The sequence below is a fragment of the Pseudorasbora parva genome, chromosome 10 (genome assembly GCF_024679245.1).
Source record: "Pseudorasbora parva isolate DD20220531a chromosome 10, ASM2467924v1, whole genome shotgun sequence".
NCBI lineage: Eukaryota > Metazoa > Chordata > Actinopteri > Cypriniformes > Gobionidae > Pseudorasbora > Pseudorasbora parva.
Window position 1 is genome coordinate 822984 of NC_090181.1, and position 22766 is coordinate 845749.

A 22766-nucleotide genomic window follows, 5' to 3' on the forward strand; every position below is an offset into this window, starting at 1 on the left:
AGTCCAAACATCTAAAACTTCTTAAAACAAGAAGTATTTACTAGACAAGCAAAAGTAATTGTCTTGTTTTGGGGAAAAATAACTCAAAATGAAGAGAGTTTTTGCTTAAAATAAGATAAATAATCTGCCAATGGGGTGAGAAAAATAATCTTGTTTTCTGTTTGAATTAAGATTATTTCTTTAATAGAATTAAGAATATTTATTTATTTATAATAATCTTGTTTTAAGTAAAATACTGAGTAAGAAAAGCATTTTGTGCAGTGTGTGCAGATGTGGTGTCGTGTTCATATGGACGTGTTACAGCGACTCCAACATTCCCAGCATGCCTGACCTTGAAGGTGAGCCGTGTGTTTGCTGATAATGACCAGGGTTTCATGTGAAAGATTGAGAGGAAATGAGACTCTTTTGGCCAAATGAGCTTTTATTGTAGCAGTAACCCTAAACCAAACCACAGCCATAGACAGAAGAGTTCAAATGGGCTGATTTCTTGGTGAACTTTGAGGTTTATGGTGTAAAATCAGGCCTTGACGGATGTCATTTCAGCTGATTCTGGAGTTTAACATGCTTGTGACGTTTCACTGAGCGACTAAAAAGAAAATAACTGCATTTTTACTTAAAATTATTTATTGTTCATGTAATTTTACAACATGATTGATAAAAAACAAACAACATTATTGTGTAAAACGTGTAACAATACTGACACTGAAGCATCCCTAAACATAGAAAACAAAGAAAATCCTCATCAGTGTGCAAACAGTTTATACAAACACTTCCCATGTCAGGTTACACTTCATTATAAATTATTTAAATAGCATATATCTACACATATGACATAAAAAACTTTATCAATAACTTACGTTAAAAAGACATCATTAATTAGGCACAAACTATTTATATTAACAACTTTCCATTCGTGTTCTACTGGGGCATCTCATCCAAAAAAAAAGAAGTATTATTTACAGAAGGAATGCTTTACTACATACAGTAGCTCTAGAACAAAACACTGACTTATAAATGGCACTAATATCATTTGTAACTTTCGTTGAGTTCAATTATACATTAGTGAGGTAATATTTGTATGTTTACATCATATTCCCCAGACAGGAACATAGTGTCGGCCCAGATCCGGCTCACGTCTGGTACGCGTGGAACCACAAAGCCAGTCAAGGGTCCATTCTTTCAAACTGCGATTTATAGATGATCTGGAAGCTCAATTAATAATCTCTCCATTGATGTGAGGTTTGTTAGGACAATATTTGAAAATCTGAGGGTGCAAAAACATCTAAACATTGAGAAAATCTCCTTTAAAGTTGTCCAAATGAAGTCCTCATCAATGCATATTACTACTAATAATATATTTGTGATATATTTACAGTAGGACATTTACTAAAAATGGATCATTTTGACCAATACAATGTATTGTGTCCACAGATATACACTGCTAATAATGCTCTTCTGACTCAGTCATTCTGTCTCGTTTCCAGTCTAAATATCTAACAATTCTTAAATCAAGATGCAGATCTAAATGAAGAGAGTTTTTGCTTAAAACAGGCAAAATGATCTGAAATGAACAAGATTTCAATCAGAAATAAGATTATTTCTCTCACCCCATTGGCAGATCATTTTGTCTGTTTTAAGTAAAAACTCACTTCAGTTAGATTTTATTTTCAACAAAACAAGAAAACATATCTTATGTCGTTTTACTGATCTAGTAAATGCATCTTGATTTAAGAATGTTTAGATATTTAGACTGGAAACGAGACAGAATGACTGAGTCAGAAGAGCGTGTTTTGCGGTGTACCCGTGAGACGCACGACTGGTTTTGTGCTCCAGGGTCACATATGACCCGGATCTGGTCCGACACTGGTTCTGTCGGGTGCCCATTCGGTGGCCTGAAGGAAATGCTCTTAAAGCTCCAGTTGTTCTTGTTTGTTTCAGTAATAAGTGGCTCTGAGATGATCCATCTCCTCTCAACACAATAAATAAATCAAACAAGTGCGCCTCTGTAATCTCTCCTCTTCCTTTATGCTCATCTGTGTATTAATCTAAGACATGAACTTCCTCCAGTCACGAAGGTCCTTCTAGCCCTGAGAAAGACTCCACTCTATAACACAGTGAAATGAAGACTCTTTGGCTGCAAACATCAATGATTGAAAGCAGGGGGTTTATGGAATCATTGAGCCATGAAGATCTGGATGTCTCAATGACAAACGTCCATGCAGAAGGTCATCCATTCTGCGGAATAAACAGCTCAAATCCAGCAGAATCAATCCAGGAATAGATCAATCCAGAATCAATCCAGGAATAGCTTTTACTTCAGTCCATAAGCGACTCCTTTCTGTCCCGATCATAGTCCACAGATCTGAGGTGACTTTACAGAAGAGCTTCCCTTTACTCACCAAATGATAAAAAACTGATCGAGAGTCCAGTTGAGATTCAATGAGATGAAAGATGGACCTGCTTCAGTTTCTGCGCTCCACGTTTAGTCCTTAATCCGAGCACAGAAGAGTTTTATAACACACAACACATGTAAAGAACAGATAGCGGGCACGTCCTTCGGGAAAACCATAATGGGGTCGTTATAAATCTGCAAGAGAGTCAAAAAACACGTATGAGCTTTGCCAGAACAACATTAAAGAGCCATATTCTTTTAACCCCTTAGCTGTCACCTTTTTGAGAATAGTCATGGAAATGTTCTATCCAAACTTAAAGTGCTGTAATTCAAGAAGGCTTCGGAATATAGACTTAAGTTTGATTTAAAGAAGACAATCAGCAGACTATTGTGAAGTGAAAGCATTTCAAAATATAAAAAAATGAAAAAGTAATGGAAGTTTTAATTGACTGAAAATTAATTTTGTATTTTATTTTTTATAAAATATATAGTTTAAAAAAATGTTTACTATAAAATCAAAGTCATTTGTCTAACCAAGTTGTGTTCCAAATTTGAAGTTAATATCACAAAAACTAAAGTCCCCATGAGATTGTGTTTAGGCGCTGTACCAAAAATAGCCACCGGGTGTCGTTCAGCTTCCATTGATTGTTTTTTTTTTTAATGCATTTTCCTGTAAATTTCTGTCCAAATATCACTTCCATCATAAAACAGGCACCAAATATGGAACCTTGAGACTCAGACCTTTCCAATGATGTGTTTTGTCAAGATTAAAAACATTTTTGATTATAAAGTAGTTAAAATAAGTTTTGCAATAGGAAACATGACTCCGCCCACTAGGGGGAGGAGCCCGCTAGGAGAATTTAGAGTACCGTTTCCATGGTAATGCAACATCTAATTTCAAAACGTTTTCGACAGGATGAATTTTGAGTTCGTAAGCTTTCGAATGATCCCTAATTTATGATGATAACTCAAATATAGAATACGAAAAAAAGGCCATCAATAAAAGAGCGCCAGGCGTCAGTTATGGGGTTAAAATGTACTTTAAGTATTAACAGTATGGTATGGGCTGTGGCATCTTAATGAAGTTAGTTTTGGGTTAATGAGAGTTACAGTGAAAGTTAAAGGGTTAAACCATCCTAATGTGTTACCTCGGCATTCGTATTTGAGGTCTGAGAAGTAAACCATCTCTTGAGAGAAGACGAAGAGGCCAAGTCTTCCTCCAGCGTACGTCTTGTCATAGATGCTTCCTGAATCAGCCATGATTTTCTTGCCCTCATACATAATAACTCTGGAAAAATCAGAAAAAGAGGAGTGAGTAGAGCTGATGGATGGTAACTCAGGCTGCTTTCACATCTCTAGTTTGGTTCATTTGGTCCGAGCTAAGGGGAAACAATTATACATTGTTGCATTTTTCAGCTTTTGCTTTTCCAACCACACTGATTGCTTTGGTCTGAACCAGTTGAAACGAACCAAAACGCAGTCACGTGACAACATCCACATCACTCATTGGCCATGGCGTATTTCCTAAACTGCTTTTCGATTGGTCAGAATTTATGTGTGGGAAAATTCCAACAGAAGAGGAAAAGCCAGCAAACTATAATAACCCTATGGAGAGACGACTGCGGGCTGGTTTTGTCCCTGGCCATAATCTACTACACTGTGTGTGTGTTTACCACAGTATGCAAATACATTTCTATAATGAAGCGCGGATGCGACGTGAAAACGACGCTCTAATGCAGAGAGCGCATCGCTCGACACTTCAAGCGGAGGCGTGCATTCATTATTAACTCTTGACATGCTCATCTTCCGAAAATATTTCCAACGATCTATCAGGTAATAATGTCATGCACACAATGTCAGCGCAGCCGACTACGGCAGCTGGTTTAGTCCAAAAATGATCAGTACTTTTGTAGTTGGTTCTGTTCGAGGTCGGATCACGTTCTCACCACAAATGAACCGCTCCAGAGTTCGTTTGAAAGCGGACCGAGACCAGCTCTTCAAGGAGGTCTCGGTATGCTTGTTTGGTCTGCTTTTGGTGCGCACCCGAGTGCGATCGCTGCTTTCAGACCTGACCAAACGAACCGCACCAAAGAGGAACCGAACTCGAGTACGATTCAACCGAACTAAAGGAGGCAGGTGTGAAAGCAGCCTCAGACAAATCTTGATCTCAGTTGACCATCCAGACTGCAAAAAAGGCTCTTCTTATTTAGAATATCTAACAATTCTTAAATCAAGATGCATTTACTAGATCAGTAAAATGACATAAGATATTGCTTCTTGTTTTGTTGAAAATAAAATCAAATGTTTGGGACGGAAACAAGAAACAAGATTTCAATCAGAAATCAGATTATTTCTCTCACCCCATTGGCAGATCATTTTGCCTGTTTTAAGCAAAAACTCTCTTCATTTAGATTTTATTTTCAACAAAATAAGAAAAAATATCTCCTGTCGTTTGACTGATCTAGTAAATGCATCTTGATTTAAGAATTGTTAGATATTTGGACTGGAAACGAGACAGAACGACTGAGTTTTAACTAACCTGATGTGTCCGGTTTTGGGTCTGTGGATCAGCTGCCATCTGTAGGCCGTGTAATCCTTCCAGCCAATGTTCTTGGGGTCGTGCCAAAGGGTGCGCACCTGAAAACAGTCAGATCAGGTGAGCGGAGCATTATAAAAAGCCAAAATCATCACTTTAATGCTCTTTTTAACAGTTTAAAATACTTTATAAAGGATCGGTAATAAAAAAATATACCTAATGATGAAAATATTAAATTAATGTCAATTAGTGCTGCTTTTGTGGAGTTAAGGGTAGGCATCATAAGCTTTAGCTTCGGTCAATAAGAGTCTAAACATTTTATATTTTTTATTTTTACTTTTTATGGTTGCGTATGTGTGCATGCATATACCCAATTGTATGTATGAGCACTGCAAAAAATGCTCTTCTTACTCAGTATTTTTGTCTTGTTTCTAGTCCAAACATCTAAAAATTCTTACATTAAGAAACATTTACTAGACAAGCAAAAGTAATAGTCTTGTTTTGGGGGAAAATAACTCAAAATGAAGAGAGTTTTTGCTTAAAATAAGATAAATAATCTGCCAATGGGGTGAGAGAAATAATCTTAATTCAAACAGAAAACAAGATTATTTTTCTCACCCCATTGGCAGATTATTTATCTTATTTTAAGCAAAAACCCTCTTCATTTTGAGTTATTTTTCCCCAAAACAAGACAATTACTTTTGCTTGTCTAGTAAATACTTCTTGTTTTAAGAATTTGTAGATGTTTGGACTAGAAACAAGACAAAAATACTGAGGAAGAAAAGCATATTTTGCAGTGTACCTGAATGACTCATGCTATCCTGTGTAAAATGATTGCAAATGGAGTTTTGCTTGTTGACCAAAAAAAATATATATATATATATCATTTTTGAGAATGATACGTACCTGTCCTTCGGTGTCTCCGGTGTGCCATAAAGCGTTCCTGAGATGTTCGCCCGGTCCTGTAGTGGAGTTGACCACTTTAATGGAGAGTCCTGAGTAACCCTGGGCTTTTGTGGGTGTGTGAGACCAATAGGTCTGTGTGATTTGTTTCCACATCACCACATAGAAGCGCGAGCTGGATTGGTAGCCAAACACAAATCCGGCATAGTCGTCATCGCGGTCTGTGTTGATGAAGAACGTGCCACTAAAGTCCACGGCATTGAACTCATCATAACCTGAGGAACAACAAGAACGTTAGTGCTCTGATGTAGATCAGGAATAAAGTCGTAGTTTTTGTTATTTTTGGACCCAAATGTATTTTGGATGCTTCAAGAGACTCTAATTAACCCACTGATGTCTCATATGGACTACTGTGATGATGTTTTTATTCCCTTTCTGGACATGGACAGTATAGTGTGCATACACTTGCATACGCTCTCGGACTAAATATAAAATATCTTAAACTGTGTGTGAAGATGAGCGGAGGTCTGACGGGTGTGGAGCGACATTAGGGAGAGGAGTTAATGACAGACATTTCATTTTTGGCTGAACTAACCCTTTAAGCCGATTATGCCTAATAATTTGACATTGACCATGCTCATGTAAATGCGGTAACCCGTTTTCTTTATCGGAGTAAGCTCATAAACGGCATAAGCATAAACCGGTCGACTCAGGGAGTTTTTTGCCTCTTTCCCTGATTTTGCGCGGCATGTAAACGCATTAACCTGCTTTCTGTCGGCTTATTGAAGTGCTCATGTGTTATAGGGGACAAAAACACACATTTAGAGCAGATTTAAACACACCCAGACAGAGCGAGCGAGCGTTTTGCATGAAATAAGGACATATATGACAAACGCAGACTCTTAAGACCCAGAACATTGTAAAGATGTGTTCTCATCTCAGAAAGCAGAAGAGGTTCAGTCAGAACGCTGCATGAGGGATAATATGAGCCGTAAATCTCCAGCTCATGCTTTATTAACATCACAACTGACGGAACATTAGGAATATACTCCGAGTCAGATACGGATATTATTATTATTGACGTCACTACAAGGTAATAACCCGGTTTATTAATAAAGGTTGACTTGCGTTGTCAGTTTACTGGTTAGCATGTAAACTGGTTATTTCAATAAGCTGATATGTGTGAGTTATCAACTTATGGTGTGCATGTAAACGCACCCGATGTCTTCAGGATCATTAGAAAATCACAGGGTTGGAGCTAAACTCTGCAGCGCATTGACCCTCCAGGGCTAGATTTGAGTAACCCTGATGTAGATGATGAATTTATGAGCCAGGGCCGCTCAATCGCTTACCAACAGCAATGCCAGGATCACAGTTGACGGTCTGCAGAAGCTCTTTGCCCTGGTGGCGAACCACCCAATTGGGGTCGATTTGGGAAGTTCCTGTGGGATCGAGAGGAACCATCTGGAACCTGCGGAAATCTGTGGCACTAATGTCAACGTTCTCCGGGCAAACATCGTGAATATCCAACACGTTATCTTGGTCAAAGTCCTTGTTGCAAATGTCACCTCGGCCGTCACCTGGACAGGAGAAAAGAGACGGAAGTTCAGCATGTGGAACGAGTCGAATCATGTTTAGTTTATTGGTTTATATAACACATTTAAAACAGCCAAAGTGCTGTACAAGAGCATTAAAACAAAATTAAGAATTACACATTAGATATAAACATTTACAGCATCAGTTAAAACATAAAGAATATAAATGAGTTTTAAGGGATGCTTTAAAAGTAGCAACACTGCAAAAAATGCTCTTCTTCCTCAGTATTTTTGTCTTGTTTCTAGTCTAAATATCTAACAATTCTTACATTAAGAAACATTTACTAGACAAGTAAAAATTACTGTCTTGATTTGAGAGAAAGAATTTTTAGATGTTTGGACTAGAAACAAGACAAAAATACTGAGTAAGAAGAGCATTCTCTGCAGTGAATGTTTGACTCACCGTCTGAATCCAGTTGATCTGGGTTGAAGGCGAGTCTGCAGTTGTCTTTTTCATCAGGTACGCCATCATTGTCATCGTCATGATCGCAGGCGTCTCCTTTGCCGTCCTTGTCGTGGTCGACCTGGTTTGCGTTGGAGATGTAGGGGCAGTTGTCAAGATTGTTCTGATGTCCATCCTCATCGATGTCTTGATTGCTGTCACACTTGTCTCCGATGTTGTCCGAGTCCGAGTCAATCTGTGACAGGACATTGATTAATACAAAGCCTTCATCATCTGCTGGTCATGGTGGCACACTCGTGTCTTAAAGATGTAAACTCTGTGACATCTCACTACAGCGGCTCTACAATCATTTATGAAGAGGCCAGAATAGAGTTAGTGCGCAAAAAACACTAAATAACGACTTATATAGCGATGGCCGATTTCAGAACAAAGATTCGAACCGTAATGAGTCAGTGAATCGATTCATGATTCGAACTGTAATGAGTCAATGAATCGATTCATGATTCAGATCACCAAAGTCTCGTGATTTCAGCCGTTTGACTCGCGATCCGAATCATGAATCGATTCACTGACTCATAGCGGTTCGAATCATGAATCGATTCACTGACTCATAACGGTTCGAATCATGAATCGATTCACTGACTCATAAACGGTTCGAATCATGAATCGATTCACTGACTCATAACGGTTCGAAGCTTTGTTCTGAAATCGGCCATCACTATATAAGTCGTTATTTAGTGTTTTTGCGCACTAACTCTATTCTGGCCTCTTCATCAATGATTGTAGAGCCGCTGTAGTGAGATGGGCTTTGTAACGACGTCTTTAGTGCCTTTATGGGTCTTGAGAGAGGAAATGACATTGGTGTCAATGAAGGCCTTTCTGAGCCATCGGATTTCAACACTAATATCTTCATCTGTGTGTGAAAATGAGCGGAGGTCTGACGGCTGGCCAACCACAGGAGGGTAAGGGTCATTTTTATTTTTGGGTGAACTAACCGTCTAAAAATCAAGAGGAAGTATCTCACCTGGTCAGGGTTGTGCTCCAGCGGGCAGTTGTCACAATGGTCACCGACTCCATCCCAGTCAGAGTCTCTCTGGTCAGTGTTGTACACATATGGACAGTTGTCCTTCTCATTCAGAATGCCTGGACAAACACATTCCAGTCAGTATATCCTTCCTGTGTGTGAGGATGCATGACTAAAGATTAATGTCATGTTACTCACCATCCCCATCGATGTCTATGGCACATGCATCGCCCTCGCCATTATTGTCGGTGTCGGTCTGTTCTGGATTACTGTCGTATGGGCAGTTATCGCATCGGTCACCAACTTGATCACGATCATGGTCGTACTGTCTTGGGTTGAAGGTGAACGGGCAATTGTCCTGGTTCAAAACAAGAAGATCCAATGATGAACAAAAACATCTGGAGCCAACCTCACCGAACGAACTTTATAAATACACACTGCACAAATGCTCTTCTTACTCAGTATTTGTGTCTTGTTTCTAGTCAAAATATCTAAAAATTCTTACATTAAGAAACATTTACTAGACTAGTAAAAATAAGTCTTGTTTTGGGGGAAAATAACTCAAAATGAAGAGAGTTTTTGCTTAAAATAAGATAAATAATCTGCCAATGGGGTGAGAAAAATAATCTTGTTTTCTGTTTGAATTAAGATTATTTTTCTCACCCCATTGGCAGATTATTTATCTTATTTTAAGCAAAAACTCTCTTCATTTTGAGTTATTTTTCCCCAAAACAAGACAATTACTTTTGCTTGTCTAGTAAATACTTCTTGTTTTAAGAATTTTTAGATGTTTGGACTAGAAACAAGACAAAAATACTGAGGAAGAAGAGCATGTTTTGCAGTGCACACACACATCATAGCAAAGCACTAAACAAGATGAATGTCTAAAGCGATATGCCATGGATGTGACGGTTCGGGACACAGCTGTGCAGGAATTCAGCGTTTGGCTCCAAGATGCTGACTCTTTGTTTGCCCAGTCACATTTTTTGGCTGAATTATAGATGTTAAACCAAGGGATCCAGCACAGCTGGTTAGAAGCCACCACTCTTTAGTTCACTCTGTTCTTTTCTAGTCAGTAGCATGCTATCTTTAAATGCTTTTGCAGAAGAAGAATGTGTTTACGACCTACCCCGTCATCAGTGATCCCATCATTGTCATCATCATTGTCACAAGCATCTCCAGTTCCATCTTTGTCATAGTCTTCTTGCCCAGAGTTGGGAAGGTCAGGACAGTTGTCCTAAAATAGAAATGTTTTGGTGATTTTGTAACCTCATTGTATAATGGGATATGGTCATGGGTGTCGGAACCATTGTGTGTATGTGGGACAAGACCCACCCACTTTATACGACTAATGATATTGGACCCACCCACTTTATACAACTAATGATATTGGACCCACCCACTTTTACGACCAATTATATTGGACCCGCCCACTTTTACGACCAATGATATTGGACCCGCCCACTTTTACAACCATTGACATTGGACCCGCCCACTTTTACAACCATTGACATTGGACCCACCCACTTTTACAACCAATGATATTGGACCCACCCACTTTTACAACCAATGATATTGGACCCACCCACTTTTACAACCAATGATATTGGACCCACCCACTTTTACAACCAATGATATTGGACCCACCCACTTTTACGACCAATTATATTGGACCCGCCCACTTTTACGACCAATGATATTGGACCCACCTACTTTTACGACCAATGATATTGGACCCACCCACTTTTACGACCAATGATTTTGGACCCACCCACTTTTACGACCAATTATATTGGACCCGCCCACTTGTACAACCATTGACATTGGATCCGCCCACTTTTACAACCATTGACATTGGACCCACCCACTTTTTACGACTAATGATATTGGACCCGCCCACTTTTTACGACTAATGATATTGGACCCGCCCACTTTTACAACCAATGATATTGGACCCGCCCAATTTTTACGACTAATGATATTGGAACCGATCCACTTTTTACGACTAATGATACTGGACCCACCCACTTTCTACGACTAATGATATTGGACCCACCCACTCTTTACGTCTAATGATATTGGCCCCGCCCACTTTTATCGTCTGTAATTCAGCTCATGTCTGTTCACCCCTAACCGATAAACACTTATTATTAAACACGTTAGACGCTTTATTTCCACTTTTCTAATATTTTCTCCACTTTTATTGTAAATAAATGTCTTTCCGATCTGATGTGTGATGGGAAAGGGAGTAGAGCGAGTTCGGCAAAAGGCGGATTCGAACCTCTGATCGATTAGAGTCTAACCTTAATGCCGTGCGTCTCTTACCGCTACACTACAGCCGCGGTCAATAACTCACTGATTTACGTAACTTTAGTCTGGCCCAATCAGTCGTTTAGTAAACGGCGGTATATTAGTATTTAATGTAAATATGGCATCTAACGTTACTCCAGTAAAGAAACATTCTAAGAGAGAGGACCCGCCCACTTTTTATTTGCTTCCGATGCTCATGGATACGGTAAAGAAATGGTCACATACCTTCTTGCAGTGGTAGGTGGCGTTTTCCACACAGAGGAGGTCTGTGTTTGGCCAGCCGTCCAGGTCTGAGTCCTCTCCGCAGATGTAGCCATTCCCAGCATAGCCTGGTTTACATTCGCAGCGGTACAAGATATCGGAGAAGATTCCCAGGTAGATGCAGTTGGCTTTCTTATTGCAGTCATGGCTGCCGTCCTCACATGGGTTTCTTGGTGTGCAGACCTGTGAGGAAGTCGAGTTTATGGAGGTTAGCACTTGATGAAAAGAGAAAGAACTGGCCCTTCCCATTGTTGAGACTGTTCTCGGCTGCTCTAACCTGTTTATTGGCAATGGCCTGCTCGGTTCCCCGGCCGAAGGGCTGTTGTCCGGAGTAGCGCGGTGGGCAGGGCAGGCAGTTGTATCCTGGTTCTGTGTTCTCACACTGATGGACTCCATTGAGCACAAAACAGGCATCGGGGACTTCTTTGCACTGCAGATACCAAAATTAAGAATATATTAGAAACACCAGGGCATAAACTTAGCCACTGTGTTTAGACTGTGTCTTAAAGGGTTAGTTCACCCAAAAAGGTAAATTAGATGTTGATCAGCTGACCCCAGGGCATCAACATGTAGGTGTGTGTGTTTCTTCAGGAGAACACAAATGAAGATTTTAACTCAGCCGTTGCTGTGTGTCGGTCATATAATGATGTGAATGGGGAACAATTCTATGAGAGCAAAACAAAAATGCTTAGACACACACACACACACACACCCTGCTGCTCGTGACGACACACTGATGTCTTAAGACACGAACCGATCGGTTTCTGAGAGAAACACAACAGTATTTATGTTATTTAATTACCTCATGTCAGACGAATCTCATCTAGTGTTCCCATCGGCAGTAACTTCCGTCTAGTAAGGTCAAGCTGGCGCGATCATAGATATATATATATATATATATATATATATATATAGAATCCGCAGTGTTGCCTGCACAGATCGATCGAATGAGGAATCTACATTGAATATCTCTATGATCACACAAGTTTGACCTCATCAGACGGCAGTAATAGCGGATGGGAACACTAGATGAGATTCGTCTGATATGAGGTAATAAAATAACATAAATACTGTTGTGTTTCTCTCAGAAACCGATCGGTTCGTGTCTTAAGACATCAGTGTGTCGTCACGAGCAGCAGGGTATGTGTGTGTGTGTGTGTGTTGTCTAAGCATGTTTTTTTCCCTCTCATAGAATTGTTCCCCATTCTCATCATTATATGACCGACACACAGCAACGGCTGAGTTAAAAATCTTCATTAGTGTTCTCCTGAAGAAACACACACACCTACATGTTGATGCCCTGGGGTCAGCAGATAAACATCTAATTTACATTTTTGGGTGAACTATCCCTTTAAGCACTAATTTGTCCAACTAGCAATTAGTCAAAATGTAATCATACTTTTCTAATTCAAATTGAACTGATTTACCATTTTATGTAAGTGATTTTAAAAAGTTAGGACCAGTCTTAAAGAAAAAAATTAGATGACTTACTTTTAAGACTTAAAAGTGTTTTTTGCAACCGGCCCGAGTATCTCCATTTAGAAGTGTCCATCTCATTAGCATGACATTCTCACCTCATCAATGTCTTGACAATGGATTCCATCCCCGGTGTATCCAACGGGACACTCGCCGCACATCCAGGAGCCATCGGGGAAGCTAGTGCATTTGGCTCCAGCGAAGCACGGGTTAGAGAGACATCCATCTGTTTATAAGAGTGTGCAAATCTGTTATTTTAATTCTACAAGAATCTTTAGCTTGATCCTTAAAGGGGTGGTGTCATGCGATTTGACTTGTGTAACTTTAGTTAGTGTGTAATGTCGCTGCTTGAGCATAAACAGTCTCTGCAAAGTTACAGCGCTGAAAGTTCACTGCAAAAGGAGATATTGTCTTTTAAAGTTACGGCAGTTTATTGCCTACAAAAATGGCCGCTTTGGACTACAACGAGCTTCTTCCTGGGTTGGTGACATCATAAACCCTTGCTAAACCAGGAAGCAAACGAGCCGTTCAAAGCTCAGTGGGGACAGTGGTGTGGAATAAAGGGAGAATAGAAGAAAAATCCTCTGTTTAAAAAAAAGAAGAAGTATTGAGACATGTTATACTGCGCCCCATAAACACAACCAAGCCTAGAAAAAAACACAGAACCAGCGCTTTAAAGTGAAACGCAATGGTCTTAGATTGGTCAGATGGCCAAATTTTGTTTCCTGTATTTTTATTGGCTGAAGTGCCAAGCACAGGTTAAGGCCACGCCCCTTCCCATTACAGCCAGAAGTCACATCTGCGGAGACTAGCGAGGGTTTATGATGTCACCGACCCAGGAAGAAGCTCATTGTAGTCCAAACGGCCATTTTTGTAGTCAATAAACTGCCGTAACTTTAATAGACAATATCTCCGTTTGCATTGAACTTTCAGCGCTGTAACTTTGAGACTGTTTATGCTCAAGCAGCGACATTACACACTAACTAAAGTTACACAAGTCTAATCGCATGACACCACCGCTTTAACAAAGAAGCATGTCTTACCAACGGGACACGACTGGGCGTTGCACAAACGGCTTCCTTTGGAGTCACCCAGGCATTCTTTTCCACCGTGTTTGGGAGCGGGGCTGTTACACAAACGGTGTCTGCGCTGGAGTCCTCCACCGCACGTGACGGAGCAAGTGTCCCATGGTGACCAGGGTCCCCAACCTCCATTCACTGAGACACAGAGAGAAATGCAGTGTCAGTTGGATTTTCAGGTTAAGTCCTGCAAATGCTCCAAAAGTTATATGGCAAAAACTCACCTGGGCACGGGGCCATCTGGCACGGTTCAGTCTGGCGGCCATCTCCCTCGCAGTCTTTGCCACCCATCTGAGGCGTTGGGGAGTTGCACAGCCGGATGCGAGTAATGACGCCCTCGCCACACGTCACTGAGCAGGAAGACCAGGGAGACCAGTGGCTCCAGCCGCCATCCTGCTTGACTGCAAACAGAAATAAGCATTAAACATAAATCCTACTCGAACCCACTAGCATCTCTCTTGAGGCCAGGGGAGTGAGGTTTACATGCACGGCTCTTACTGGCATACGTTACACTCGCCCCCCTAAACCGCACTTTCATCCGGGTCACGGCACCAAATGTAACCAGTCTTACTTGACCCGCTCTGAGCGGGATTTGAACCGGTGACTACGGCATGGGAGGTTGGCGCTAACAAGGTCTCTAAAAACCACAGTCGCTAGCATCGCTCGAGGTCAGGGGAGTGAGGTTTACATGCACGGCTCTTACTGGCATACGTTACACTTGCCCTCTTAAACTGCACTCCCATCCGGGTCACGGCACCAAATGTAACCAGTCCTGCTTGACCCGCTATGAGTGGGATTTGAACCGGTGGCTATGGGCATGGGAAGTGGGGGCGCTTAAAAGGACTCTAAAAACCGCAGTCGCTAGCATCGCTCGAGGTCAGGGGAGTGAGGTTCAAACCCACAGCTCTTACTGGCCTATGTTACATGATTGATGATCCGAATATAACCAGCGCCGGATTGTTAAACTCACAGCGTTTGTCGCATTCTTGCGTGTAACAGTCTCTTGTCTGGACAGACGTGCCATCGCAGTTGCTGTTGATTCGGTCACACGAGCGTCCGCGCTGCTGAATGCCTCTGCCACAGGTCACTGAACAGTGTGTCCATTCAGACCAGGGCGACCAGCCGTCTTCTGCCCCCGCATCGCTCGCTTGAGGAAGAGAATCAGAGAACATATTCAAACACGGGCACCAAATGAGTTCAGCAATCAGATGAACCATGACCTACACTCTAAAAAATGCTGGGTGAAAATAACCCAAGTTGGGTTGAAAATGGACAAACCCAGCAATTGGGTTGTTTTAACCCAGAAATTGGGTTGTTTTGAACCAGCAATTGGCTTGTTTTAAAAAACCCAGCGGTTGGGTTAAATGTTTGCTTAAAACACCCCAATTGCTGGTTCAAAACAACCCAATTTCTGGGTTAAAACAACCCAATCGCTGGGTTTGTCCATGGTCAACCAAACTTGGGTTGTTTTTAACTCAGCATTTTTTAGCGTGTACATAATTTTGAAATTGAACACCAGCTGGACTTACGCGTTCCGCAGCGTGGGCAGCATTCTCCGTCGGGGACAGTGGCGTTGGCGCAGGGCATGAGAGGACAGGAGATTTCACGACACACAGTGGCCGAGTTCTGGCAAACATTTGAAGCAAGTTTAGTGGGACGATCCCGACAGCTGCACATAATGAGTGAGAAATAAACGCCTCTCTGCTGGATTTCAGTTTGCCAATAAAAAGTGATCCCTGGCTTGGCCAGGAAAGTCTTGTGGTGATATAAACGCTGAGCGGGCAGCAGGGGAATACATCTGACCGGTCTAACAAAGGGTTTTAATGTGGCCAGCATGAGGGTGGAGGATATAGACTGAGTCAGCGGCCACAGCCACACACACACACACACACACACACACACACACACACACGCACACACACACACACACACACACACACACACACACACACACACACACACACATGCTGGTCTCACCGGAAACCAAAGTCAGCAGGAATCACTCACCAATTAAAACATTCCTAAATCTCAGTCATTTAGATGCAACAGACTGAGAGAGGAAGACTTTCAGCACCTGTTTGCCTTCTCCCAAAACACTGTCAAATCCGGTCCTGCCCTAAACCAGTACTAACCAGTATCAAAGAAGAGAAAAGACATGAAATGTACCTGACATGTGCAGTGTGTGCAGCTGTCCACCGTCCATTCGTCTTTGTCTTGGTAAACAATGCTGTTGTGCAGACAAACGCCTTTGTGGATTTGAATCTGGTTCATTATGAGGCTGTTGTCTGCGGTCTGAAGGACAGGAAACGGCACAGAGAAACCATCATTAGCTGAGGCGGACAGACTACACAACTTCATTACTGGAGTAAAAGTACAGAAGTATTTGTTTTCAAAAGTACTTAAGTATCAAAAGTAAATGTCCTTCTTTATGTCGCCGCATTATTGTATTATAGTTGTATAAATGCACATTATGCCATCATGGTTTAAGCCAGTCAGTGACGCTCCATCTGACACACTAGCAGACGACTAACTTAAACTCATTTAAATACTTGTAGAAAAGTTACAAAGCTGCTGTCACTTTAAGGCCGAATGCACGGATCCAATACACTGATACACATCTGATATTCTCACACTGTTCACCTTCACTGAAGACAGAATCAACTTTGTTTATGTGAATACTCCACTAAATGAGCATTTGGACATCCGTCTTCTTCCATTTTGCTCTAAACTATAAATCACCCTGCGTCCCAATTCGCATAATATATCCATCCTAAATAGTATTCGAAAATAGAATTAGTATGTCCCAAATCGTAGTATGTTGAAAAGAGTATTCCAAAGATTCCCGGATGGTTTACTATTTCCGGTCCAAATTCACAGTATGGATCGATGGGCACTCTAACGGCTGATATTGCCCACAACCCATTGCGAGTTGGACGAGGATTCGATTAGAACTACAAACGCGGATAAAAAGCGTTAAAAAACTACAAACATGGCGGATGTGCGAGTTCGACGGTTAAGTAGAGAAGTTTAGATAAAAGGGTTTGAGTGACCAACTATCAATATTTAACCTGACAAAAATATATTTATTCAGTGTTGTCAGATTATATTTCACCCGCAGCAGCATTGAGAACTTTTGAAATGACACGTTTGGCCATTAACTTTTAAATGCATCATTATATTTAAACTGTAAATACATGAAGAGAGTCTCTGCATTAAAGACCCACAAATGGCAGATCAACGAGCGGCTACATTTCTCTCCGATACGGCAGGAGATTAAACTGAATGTGGAGGATTTGAACTGTGATGAATCTGTCGATGATTGACAGGGCAGATAAACGGTGACGGGATGCACGTAACTAAGCGACAGAGTCCGTTAAAGATGGCGAAGTAGTCCCGAAGCTTGCATACTTTTCTGCTACACACTCAAAAGTATATACTTTTTCTTCACAAAAAGAGTACATACTTTTAGGACGTAGTATAAGTAGGCGAATTGGGACGCAGCATCAGTGTTTAATAAATGCTGTGAAATCACTTCACGAGACTCTACAAGAATGATTCCTGAAAGGCTTTCTGCAAAAACCCAAACACCTTTAAAAGAAGAAAAAAATCATCCGCTGACTTTCAAAGCTGCGACAGAAACGACTTTCCACTTCGAGGACCTTGATAGAAATGTAGTGGAGTAAAGAGGACGATATTTGTCTTTCAGATGGAGTGAAGTTAAAGTCAGAAGTTTACAGAAAGAATAATACTCCAGTAAAGCACAGATACTCAAACAGTGAACTTCAGTACAGGACTCGAGTAAATGAGCTGAGGGACTGTACACCTCTGGTTATTAGAAAGGAGGTTTATATCACGGAGGCTCATGTGGGATAACTGAGGGACAGAGATCTGGCTTTACTAGAGAATAGGGTGGAGAGACACATCATGGACGTTGGCAGCTGGTTTAGATCCTCACCACTTGGCGGAGCTCGTTTGACAGTTCAACAATCAGATGAACGATGACCTACACTCTAAAAAATGCTGGGTGGACAAACCCAGCAGTTGGGTTGTTTTAACCCAGCGGTTGGGTTAAATGTTTGCTTAAAACAACCCAATTGCTGGGTTAAAACAACCCAATCGCTAGGTTAAAACAACCCAATTGCTGGGTTAAAACAACCCAATTGCTGGGTTAAAACAACCCAATTTCTGGGATAAAACAACCCAATCGCTGGGTTAAAAATAACCCAATTGCTGGGTTAAAAATAACCCAATTGCTGGGTGTGACAGACAGAGATCTGGCTTTACTAGAGAATAGGGTGGAGAGACACATCATGGACGTTTGCAGCTGGTTTAGATCCTCACCACTTGGCGGAGCTCGTTTGATAACTGCTTCACCACCACACCGAGGCCCTTGAGCTCCGTGAACATGCTGGTCAGATCGTCGCAGGAGAAGCCACAGATGTCCTGCAGATCTGAAGAGGGAAGATTATTCTGCCGTTAATGCCTTGAGTCAATGCAGAGACACATTTAGGGACAGTAAAATTATGACCCAAGTTATTCAACTGAATATACAAATTAAATGTATGGTCTATGTTAGGTCTTATTTAATTCTATAAACTATCCAAATCACACTTAGCCATATCTAATTCTGCTGCAGTATTGTCCTGTTTGACACTGAATCTGCTTTGAAACAATCGTCGTTTTAAAAGCGTGATATAAATAAAGCTGACTGATTGATTACAAACTCATGCCGATCATCTGACCTTTAGTCTTGTGTCCGGTGTAATCGGTGCGGATGGCCGGGCTGGATCCATTCACAGAGTTCTCAAAGCTCATGACATCCGTGATGAAGGTAGCTGTCAAAATATTCAAAAATTCCTTTACATTTATGCATTTATAAAATGTTATCAGTTCATGTTAATGGCTTTCCTGTGGCTCAAACAATAGAGCGTGGCGCTAGGAGGTCATGGGTTCGATTCCCAGGGAAAGCAAAAACTGACCAAAGTGTAAAATGTGGACCTTGAATGGAGAGTAAGTCGCTGTGGATTAAAGCATCTGCCAAATGCATGCAGATGTATTCCCGCTATCTAATAAAATGTGATTTTAAGCCTTCATTTTACATTTTCCAATATTTAATCAAATAAAAAAGCATGTCTTTTATATCCTTTATCAGTCATATTTGATATCACACATAAGGTTGAGCTTAAAGACTTACAGCTCTCGCATCCTCTATTGCGCAAAATCACGTCCACCGTCGTTCCAAAAACAAACCGCACATTCTGGAGAACTCCCTGAAAAAAACAATGGGATAATGGTCAGAACCCGAGACTAACAGTGAAAAACCCTCCAGCAGCTACTGTTATGTGAGACATTCAGACAGAGACTCTAAAACACAAGCACTCTTAGTGTCCAAACTCCTCGAGGATACGCATTAATGAGCAGGGGATATTTCAGTGTTTCCTTTTTAATACATCTGCAAAAATGTCAGCAATTCTGTGTTTCCCAGTCAAAATGGGGTGCTGTGTGTACATTAAAGAGACAAAAAAGAGCTTAAATGATTTTAGCAAATGGCTGCGATGTAACAAAGAATGAAGTGTGTAAGGGGGTCTGAATACTTTCCGTGCCAACTGTATATACACACATTTTTCATAACTTGCCTTTTGTTTTAATTAAATGTGGCCCTATAGAAAACTGGCAGTGCATACACTAAAAAAATCTGGGTTAAAACAACCCATGTTGGGTCAAATATGGACTAACCCAGCAACATTGGGTTAAAACAACCCAGCATTTTTTAGAGTGTACTGAAATCCATTGACATTATTACTTCATTTTATGGATATTCTGGGGTTTTTAATGGCATTAAATGCAAATAAACAGGGACTAGAGCGCATTCAGCGCGTCTTTACGCGTTTCCAAACTTCTCGAAGCAATTTATTGCCATTAAACGCAAATAGAATGGTTTAACGATAGCCATACAGCTATGAGAGATGAAAGCCCAGCTCACCATGAAGCGATCAGATTTGGCGGCTCCTTTGGCGATCCTCAGGCTGGAGATGTCCGCGCTCCCCTGATTTAGGATCTGCTGGATCGGAGCGTCGAGCTCCTGCGTGTTGATCTCCTCGCAGCCCACATAAACCTGAGCGCGGTCCTCCTGCACAAACACCGTGATGTTCCTCCAGTGCCCGTTCGCCAGGCTCACGTCCTCGATGGAGACCACATGCGACCCGCCCGCGGTCCGGTACGCCAGGTCCAGCGTGTCCGCCTTCCCGTTGGATATGATCTCGAAGACGGAGCCGGTGCCGTCGGTCCTCTCCACGGAGATCAGGCTTCCCCGGGTCCGCTTGGCCTGCTTGAGGCTGGCGGTGAAGATGAAGCCCCGCTCGGTCTGGATGGAGTCGAGCAGGTCCCGGAAGGAGAGCTCGGGCACGGAGGGGATCAGGTTCGGGTTTAGGATCTTGTAGGCTGGGCTGTATGGATCGGGTCCCTTCACCAAACTTACCCCATGGTGCTTCTTATGCAGACGGGAGAGCTCGAACAGGTCGAACACGGTATCATCCTCGGGCATTTCTGAGGAAAAAAGATGCATTGCGAAAAATGCTCTTATTGTCATTTCTAGTCTAAATATCTAACACTTCTTAAATCAAGATGCATTTACTAGATCAGTAAAACGACATACTTTTACTTGTTTTGTTGAAAATGAAATCAAAACGAGTTTTTGCTTAAAACAGGCAAACTGATCTATGCCATGGGTATGACACAGGTATTACAGGAGAGGGTGAAATATGAGGACATTACCCATGGCCCCACTTTACAAAAGAAAAAATCTGCCAATGGGGTGAGAAAAATAATCTTATTTCTGTTTGGGACGGAAACAAGACACAAGATTCCAAACAGAAATAAGATTATTTTTCTCACCCCATTGGCAGATCACTTTGCCTGTTTTAAGCAAAAACTCACTTCATTTAGATGTCGAAGAGTTTATCCTCACCTGCATGTCTGCTGCTCTCTGAACTCCACAATAACAGACACAACACGAGTCCTCTCAGAGCCATGATGCTGTATAAGACGCTCTTATAACACACAAACCTCCAGTATCTTTAAATGTGTGTGTGTGTGTGTGTGTGTGTTGGAGATGTTCTGCTCTTCTGAGCGCATGAGACTCCGGCGCAATTTAAGTCATTTTACACATTCTTCAGCTGCTCTCTCGACCAATCAGCGCTCAGCAGGACTCGCGTATTCAACATCAGGAGAAAAAACTGCACATTCCTGAGGAAACTTTCCATCAGGCAACAATCTGCTGCCACACACACACACACACACACACACACACACACACACACACACACACACACACACACACACACACACACACACACACACACACACACACACACACACACACACACACACACACACACACACACACACACACACACCACACACACACACACACACACACACACACACACACAGAGTGTTGGGAACTGTTTAATATCTTTATTTTTCAGGATTCTTTGATGATTTGGAATATAATCTTGTGTTATAAATGCCCGTGCTGTCCTTCAGGTCCAGCAGGATTCTGTTCTCTGAATCATTTATGACAGAAATTCCTTTAGGATGTATCAATTTTTTTAAGTTTTAAAGCCCATATGAATTATAATTAGGACATAATTGTGTTTCCTGTTTAGTCATCATGTAAATCAAATGTATCTATTATTTTGCAATAATTGCAAAGAGTAACTGCTTCATAAAAAAAAATGTTTTTGTTCTTTAGGATGAACTGGTGTGTATGTGTGTGTGTGTGTGCGCGCATGTGAGATAGAGAGAGTGTGTGAGTGAGTGAATGTGTGTATGTGAGTGTGTGAGTGTGTGTGTGTGTGTGTGTGAGTGAGTGTGTGTGTGTATGTGAGTGCGTGAGTGTGTGTGTGTGTGTGTTAGTGTGTGTGTGAGCATGTGTGTGTGAGCGTGTGTGTGAGTGTGTGAATGTGAGAGAGTGTTGAGTGTGTGCGTGAATGTGTGTGAGTGTGTGTGTGTGTGTGTGTGTGTGTGTGTGCGCATGTGAGATAGAGAGAGTGTGTGAGTGAGTGAATGTGTGTATGTGAGTGTGTGTGAGTGAGTGAGTGAGTGTGTGTGTGTGTGTTAGTGTGTGTGTGTGTGTGTGTGTGTTAGTGTGTGTATGTGAGTGCGTGAGTGAGTGTGTGTGTTAGTGTGTGTGTGAGCGTGTGTGTGTGTGTGTGTGTGTGAGTGTGTGAATGTGAGAGAGTGTGAGTGTGTGTGTGTGTGTGTGTGTGTGTGTGGTGTACGTCCAGTAAATGTATCAGATGCTATAGTGTTGGCGTCATGGCTCATAAATTCATCATTGTGATGGCACAGGACATGACGTTTGCATGTGGGCGGCGCAGAGAAACACACACACACACACACACACACACACACACACACACACACACACACACACACACACACACACACGCTTTAAAATGTTTGAATGCCATTAGATGATACAACATATCAAAACAAAGAAAGATGCACAAACACACGGCGTAGTATTTTTGTCTTGTTTCTAGTCCAAACATCTAAACGTTCTTACATTAAGAAACATTTACTAGACAAGCAAAAGTAATTGTCTTGTTTTGGTGAAAAATAACTCAAAATGAAGAGAGTTTTTGCTTAAAATAAGATAAATAATCTGCCAATGGGGTGGGAAAAATAATCTTAATTCAAACAGAAAACAAGATTATTTTTCTCACCCCATTGGCAGATTATTTACTTTTGCTTGTCTAGTAAATGTTTCTTAATGTAAGAATT

At 41.4% G+C, this 22766-nt stretch overlaps 1 protein-coding gene across 2 annotated transcripts; it reads right to left on the reverse strand.

The window, feature by feature from the left end:
• Positions 1–504: 504 nt before the first annotated feature.
• On the reverse strand, positions 505–21079 carry LOC137090851 (thrombospondin-1-like). Of its 2 annotated transcripts, XM_067454806.1 has the most exons (22): positions 20947–21079; positions 19963–20525; positions 19174–19249; positions 18722–18814; positions 18321–18430; positions 16146–16271; positions 15509–15605; positions 14950–15126; positions 14204–14380; positions 13944–14117; positions 12999–13126; positions 11702–11854; positions 11389–11607; positions 9983–10090; positions 9052–9211; positions 8854–8972; positions 7830–8064; positions 7184–7411; positions 5835–6106; positions 4932–5029; positions 3541–3680; positions 505–2587 (listed from the first exon to the last, which is right to left on the reverse strand). In XM_067454806.1, exons 1-22 carry the CDS (start codon positions 21008–21010, stop codon positions 2580–2582), a joined length of 3525 nt encoding a protein of 1174 aa, XP_067310907.1. In that variant the 5' UTR covers positions 21011–21079; the 3' UTR covers positions 505–2579. The 2 variants fall into 2 exon arrangements, with proteins under 2 accessions (XP_067310907.1, XP_067310908.1); XM_067454807.1 differs by lacking the exon at positions 20947–21079 and having other exon boundaries at positions 19963–20544.
• Positions 21080–22766: the final 1687 nt, after the last annotated feature.